Here is a 6,909-nt window from a genome sequence, read left to right as displayed (position 1 = left end):
GGGGCTCAAATGATCTTTTCATGTCAGTTTTTCTATTTTTATTAGAGACAGTGTCTCACTTTTTGCTCAGGCTTGTCTTGAACTTATGAGCTCAAGCAATCCACCTGCCTCAGCCTCCCAGAGTGTTAGAATTACAGGCGTGAGCCACTGCACCCGGCTTCTTTGTTTTCTTAACATGGGCCTGAGTGTTTTGTCCGGCCACCAAAAACTCTTTCACAGCTGAACCTGTGGGCCTCTCCCCAACTCCAGGTCTACCGCCCTCTCCGTGCTTTAATTCCTACCTCCTGGCTGGCTCAGAGCCCGGTGGATGAAGTCGGCAGCTGTTTGGAAGTGGATGCTTATGTCGAAGGCTGGCGAGTCGTGGGCCTCCACTCCCAGGTAGCGGATGCCCAGGGCCTGGTAGGCCTCAGGTGGGCCTCGCCACCTGCTGTGGGACGCATTGAGGACGTGGGTGATGCCCAGGCGACGAAGCTCTCGGCGGTTGTTAGCCATGTCCCTGCGTGGAGTAGAGGTTAGAGGGAGGATAGAAAAGCCAGGTTGTTGGGAGAGTCCCTTGTGTAAGCCCTGTCAACTGCCTAGATGCTATCATTGTCCTAGGCCTCTATTCTACTTACTAGTGACCCAGAAGGGAAGGACAAAGGTAAGCAATGACTTGGAGTCTCCTCCACTGAGCAGTGGTTGAGCATACTAGGAATGTTTTGCCTGAGAAGAGAAGACTAAGGTGGTGAGGTGAAAACAGCCGTAAGGAAATACTGAGTGAGTGCTTTGAGGAAGTGAGATTTTCCTTGACCTGTTGGGTCCAAAGGGTAGAAGAACTAAGATTGAAGAGTTGAAGCACCAGAAAAAGAAATTTCCATTTCATGCAGGGGAGTACGTCCTAAGAGGGCAATCAAGCTGAAGAAAATTTAGTGTACTTTGAAGGAGTGGTTTTCCTGTCACTGAGGTACTCAGGCAGAAAGAGGGGATTAGGGCCAGGCACGGTGGCTCATGCCTGTAATCCCAGCACCTGGGAGGCCGAGGCAGGTGGACTGAGCTGGTTTGAGACCAGCCCAAGCAAAAGTGAGACCCCGTCTCTAAAAACAGCTGGTTGTTGTAGCAGGTGCCTGTAGTCCCAGCTACTTGGGAGGCTGAGACAAGAGAATCACTTAAGTACAAAAGTTTGAGGTTGCTGTGAGCTATGATGCCACAGCACTCTACCAAGGGTGACAAAGTGAGACTCTGTCTAAAAAAAAAAAAAAAGAAAGAAAGAAAAAGAAAAAAAGAAAGAGGAGATCAGTGTGTAGGCGTGGGTGTTGCAGAGGGGATTTGAGCGTCAGGTGTGCTGTGGGACCTGCTCATGTTTATGTCCCTGCTAACCTTGAGGGGATATGGTTCTGACACTCACACCTAATTCCCCAGTTTCTTTGATACCTGGAATCTTCTTCTATTTTGGCAGTTAGTATGTGGCTCATGTTTACCCTGTTTTATGATGTTACCTTCAAGCGTTGATCTGGTCCATACCCCTTGGCTTAGGGGTAGACACTTCTCGGGCAACATGGTCATATCTCAGGACAAATGCCCTATCCTGTGCAAATTCCTTCAGTAGAGCACTGAACTTGAACTTCCAAGCCCTGGCTCTGTAACTTTCGCCCTGTGTGACCTTGGGTCAGTCGCACCTCTTCTGGGCAGCAGTTTCCTCATCTATAACCTGAGGATAGTGGTACCCTGCCTTTCACCATGCTGTTGTGAAGATTAACAGAGAAAATGCATGTGAAAAAAGCCCTGGAGGGAGAGAAGTGGAGACTGCTTTTCTTTTCTTTTTTTGTCTTTGAGACAGAGTCTCATAATGTCGCCCTCTGTAGAGTGCCATAGTGTCACAGCTCACAGCAACCTCTAACTCTTTGGGCCATAGCGTCACAGCTCATAGCAACCTTTAACTCTTTGGGCTTAAGTGACTCTATTGCCTCAGCCTCCCAACTAGATGGGACTACAGGCACCTGCCACAATGCCCAGCTATTTTTCGGTTGTAGTTGTCATTGTTCTTTGGCAGGGCTGGGCTGGGTTCGAACCCGCCAGCTCCGGTGTATGTGGCTGGTGTCCTAGCCACTGAGCTACAGGCACTAAGCCTTGAGATTGCTTTTCCTTGGATGTTTTTCTTTCCGTAGCCCCCAACTTGCAAAATCTGCAGACACTGTGACTTTGCTTGCTCTCCAGAGGAATCATGTCAGCTTACTACCTGCTGTTCTTGGCTCCCAGTGAGGGCCTTTTCCCAGAGCCACAGCACAATAGATGGAAGGTCAGAGAAGTCATCTATTGTGCCTGCTTCTCACAATGGGGCATTGGCACTCGGTAATAAATATTTGCTATGCACGACATTATTATGGGAAAAGAGTCCTGTAATATTTCTGTCCAGAGTTGGGGATTTCAATAATCTTGCTCAAACTCTCCCAAACTCTTCACCTTCTACTCTCTATCCATGTGCCCTCCTAGTCCTCAATCTGGAACCAATGGCACAACCCAGGGTCTGTCTGCCATCCCTGTCTTTCTTTACACACACACACATGCAGGTGTGGTCCCAGTCTGCCCGGTACGTACTGGTCTCCGAGGTAGAGGCCTGGCCAGACCTCGTCGGCATGGTTACAGGCTGTCTTGCCTGTGTACAGGAGCCGCTCCAACTCGAACACGTTGAGGAAAGGGTGTTGAACGGTTGGCATCTCCTCCAGGCTCCCTCGAGTGCGAACAGGAGACCTTGAGCTGCTCCGGGAGAAGCGGGCCATAAACGTCATGGACGCCCACAGCCAGTTACCAGGGCACATCTTAGAGGTGGCAGAAACCGTGGCAGCTGCAGGGGTGGCCGCGTGATGGTGGGGTCAGTCACCAGGTAGCAGTTGCTGGAAGAGGAAGGGTGTGAGACAGACTAGTTGCTCCCCTCCTGCCAGTGGGGTTGGGCCTGGGAGAGAAGATTCTCAGGGAGAGACACTCTGGCCCTGCTAGGCCTCCAGGTTGGGCTTTTCCTTCAAACCGGTTCGCTCAGCTCTTTGGCTCTGCCAGACAAGGAGGTGGGAAAGTCACATGTCCTTGTTTACGGAGAGAAGGAGCTGCCCAGCTGCTAGGTTTCTGCTCCACCACCCCACCCCCACTGCCAGCACACATCCAGAAACACACAGGGACATATGTCTGGCACCGGGGTGGCAGTGCCCTCTGCCGGGTCTCTTCTGCCTGGGGCTATAGGTAGAGTCTAAGGCGAGGGCGTGGGATTTGGGATTCGGGGTGGCTTTGGACCCACCCAGAAGGAATCAGCAGGAAGACAACTGCAGCTGGGGCCATGACACATGGCAGACCTCCCACCTCTGCCAGAGAGGGACTGCCTTAACCCCTTCCTGCCCTGCCATTGCCTCAGAGGGAATCCTGTCATGAGAAAGGGTGTGAGCAGGGATGGGGTGAGCGGGGAATAGCAGGGAAGAGGAGAGTAAGTTTGGGACAAATACTTGCTGAATGCATGAGCTCATGGAAGAGGGTGCCAGTCCATGCGCACAACAGCACGCCACCCTGCTGTGATCGGCATCAGGCCTGATGCATAATGGGAATGTTTCTGAGCTGAAGCGGGGCATGTTGCTGTGTCTGTGTGGGGAGGAGGCTGATGGTGGGGGTCTGGGAGGGGAAGGAAGGGGGAAAAGGATCATCCCCTGCCCTGCCCGGCTCAGAGGCTCAGAATTAACATCTGTACTGCTGTAGACGTCAAGTGACCCCACACAGCACAGGGGGGCAGCAATGAGGGGCTTAGCAGGTGTGTCTCAGACTCCCTGTGGGCAGCCGACCCTCCTTTGGGGCCAGCCTTTGAGCTGCAGAGGGCCAGGTTTTGAGGCTTGGCCTGGGACCTTCTGGCACGGAGGCAACTATGGCCAGACCTGCCACTTCCTCCTGGACCAGGCCATGCAGCCTGTAGAACCTCCTCCCATTCACCCTCCCCCCACTCAGGGACTTTAGACCCAATGACCAGCAGGGAGAGGCCATCTTTGTCCCTGGCCAGGTTTTGACCCCATCCCACACCTGCAGCCAGGGCTCAGCTCTCCCTTCCCCCAGGCCAGGAGAGACCAAGCACTTTGGGGGCATAAGAGGCAGGGATTTTAGGATCAGGGCAGGTGAGGGAAGATTGAGAGGTTTTCTTTTTTTCAATGGCGGGGTCAGGTGCAGGGAAATCTAGCACTACAGCCATCACCGCCACCACCACCATCACCCTCATCACCCCCCTCTCCTCCTCCTCCGGCCTAAAGACTCCATCACTTTATTCCTACACCTTGTCTCTTAATCGATTCTGCTGCCTGCGTGATGGTGAATGGTAATCGGGAGGCGGGAAGCAGTCCCGGTCTAGGAAGGAGCTTTCTGAGACTCTATTTCTCCCCAGGGATGTGGAGAAGCCCCATTCTGTCCCTGGCTACACTCCTGGGCATTCTACGGCCCCACCAGTAGGCTTTCGGGGGCCCTGCTCCGCTGCCTCCCGCACCCCGCTCTCTGCCGCGGTTGTAACAGGTTCATGGCTGTCGCCGCACCCCTTGCCAACCCAGGCAGCCTGGCGCTCAGGGTGGAGGGAGCGCGTCCAGAAAGGCGCAGGCTGCTAGCTCGCTCGGCTCTGATGTCCCCTTCCCTGTCCCCTCCCTCCCCCGTCTCCCCGACCCAGGCGCCTCTCCCCAGCCTGGCACGCCAGGTGGGAAGGCCAAGACCCGCCGCAGCCCCTCTACCTCTTTGTGCGCAGTGCACGGGGCCTCAGTCCCCAAGGCGGATTGCAGGCGCAGGCAGCGCCACGGCCATGACTCTCCCGCCGCCGCCGCCGCCGCCTCCCTACTGCCGCTGCCACCGCCCGAGACAGGAGGACGGATTAGCATCTATTTTTAAGCCATGACATGCACGTCGAGGCAGGGTTCAAAGCAGCGTGTGCGCTGGTGACAAGCAGGGCACGGTCTCACATTCGGTGGCCCCAGTCGCCAGGCAGCGTGGGCTCCCCCGCGTGTTTACAGACCAGACACAGCCCTATCGGGTACACGCGTGTGAGAGCCGAGCTGCACCAATTGCAAAGCATTTCGCCTGAGACAACATTAGGAGTCATTCCAGCCAGTGTCTTAAACACACACTCCTCCCAGAGAGAAGTAATCCATTCCCTGGACAGGATTCTGTACACTCGTGTACACACTGCCCATTCTCAAGAAAACCGTGTCAAACACAACAGTCGTCAGTAATCCTGTGAGCACTCACTACGTGCCATGTGCTCCCATATCCAAGCTCTCTTCATCCTGCCCGCAAGTCTGGGAGGTGGGCAGGATTATTACACGTACTGTTCTTATTTCAGGGAGGAAGGGACCGAGGCACAGAGAGGAGAAGACATTTGCCCCAGTCTCACAGCTCGTTATTGGCAGAGCTGAGTTTCTTCAAACAAGGGCAGCCTTGCTTGCAGTTCGTGTCCTCAGCCACTCTCTAGAGCAGCCCCCCCCACACACCGTGGAGAACACACCCGGATCTCATCCAGGAAGCCATTTTTACCAGCTCAGCTCAGAGTGACCTCCACTTTCCCCTGTTGGAGGAGAGATTAATCATCCCACCTCTTCTCACACCCTACCTTCTAGTGTATTCAGCTTCATCGTGTTTTGATTCTAAGTACTTTGAAGGCAGGTGCCTACCTCATTGTGAGATTGGGAAGGCAGGAGAGAATGAAAGCCGTAAGATTATGCACTGGGGCAGCAGGCAGATTTGAATGATAACTGTCTCTGTGGAAAGAAAGCAGAAGATGATAAACTCAGGTTGGAGCCATGGTATCAACCACAGCTGAAGTCAGGACTGATCACATTCCTAGCAGGGGTGGTAGACCCCCCTTTCTTCTCTAGGTCAGAGAAAGGACTGGACAAAGGGACCTGCCACCTCCACTGGCTGCTGTCCAGTATTAACTTACCTCCCAATCTTTTCTTCTCTACAGAAGCAAACTGAATTCCTTTCAGTTTCCCTGTGCCTTCTTGATACGGCAGTCTACAGGAAGAAATTAAATCTTCCTCACTGAGAGTAAAGAATTGACCTAGGAAATCTGAGATTTTCATCTGTAGTTCCAGGACAGCCTTGTTAAAAAGTTATCACAAAATAAATTGCGAAAAAGCATTTATTATAAGACCGACTTCATTTTAAGTGAAGTTGAGATGAAAGATCTTCAGGATTTGTAGGTTGAAAGGATGCTGTAGGCAACATTCATCTCCATCTTTGACAGAACTTCTGTTTCAGCCCTGTATTACACTTTTCTCAAAAAGCTGGGAAGACATGGCTTAAGGCACACCAGGGACAATTGCATGGTTACCCACACCAGCTGTGTGGGTAACCATGGAAATTGTCCCTGGACCAGCATCTCCATGAGTACCATTTCCATGGATCCACTTATAGCCCACACGTTTCATATTTTTTCTTTGTAAGTGGGAAGTTTATTATGCTTCCAGGTGACACCAACTAAATAAAGAACAGAGAAAGAAGGCAGAGGAAAAATTTGGTAGGGAGAAGACAGTGGCAAAGGTCAGACAGGGAACAGGAAGAAGGAGAGAGAAATAGCACGGACTGAAAATTTATCATCTGTCAATTCCTTGGGGCTCCTATTAATTAAATACCTGAGGGAGACTGACATTTAGCCAGATTTGTTAACTCACCCACAGCTGGTATATGGCAGAACATAGGTTCAAACCTAGTGATTCTTTATTTGAAATTTAGTATTTTAAGGCTGGCTGAAGAATCACTTCCTCTGTAAATCATTCTGGATCCATTATTTGTCCATTTCCTTCTTCGTGCTCATATAAACCCATCAAAGGACCTATGAGCGGTATTTATTTCACTTATTTAGGTATTTACTCAAACTCATAGTCTCCGTACTAGAAGTCATGAATGCATACCTTACACTGGGATGGA

General features: G+C 51.9%; 1 protein-coding gene across 1 annotated transcript in view; it reads right to left on the bottom strand.

The window, feature by feature from the left end:
• Window positions 1–2,795, bottom strand: part of DUSP26 (dual specificity phosphatase 26) — a 7,059-nt gene extending 4,264 nt beyond the window's left edge. Inside the window, exons 1-2 of the mRNA XM_012809263.1 lie at window positions 2,575–2,795; window positions 282–496 (exon numbers count right to left, since the gene is read on the bottom strand). Coding sequence (XP_012664717.1) covers window positions 282–496; window positions 2,575–2,795 — 436 coding nt within the window. The remainder of the gene's footprint in view (window positions 1–281; window positions 497–2,574) is intronic.
• Between the last annotated feature and the right edge of the window lie 4,114 nt (window positions 2,796–6,909).

The sequence above is a fragment of the Otolemur garnettii genome, unplaced genomic scaffold, assembly GCF_000181295.1.
Source record: "Otolemur garnettii isolate 467f Iridium unplaced genomic scaffold, OtoGar3 scaffold00102, whole genome shotgun sequence".
NCBI lineage: Eukaryota > Metazoa > Chordata > Mammalia > Primates > Galagidae > Otolemur > Otolemur garnettii.
Note: the sequence above shows the minus strand (reverse complement) of the source record. Positions and strands in the feature narration are given on the sequence as shown.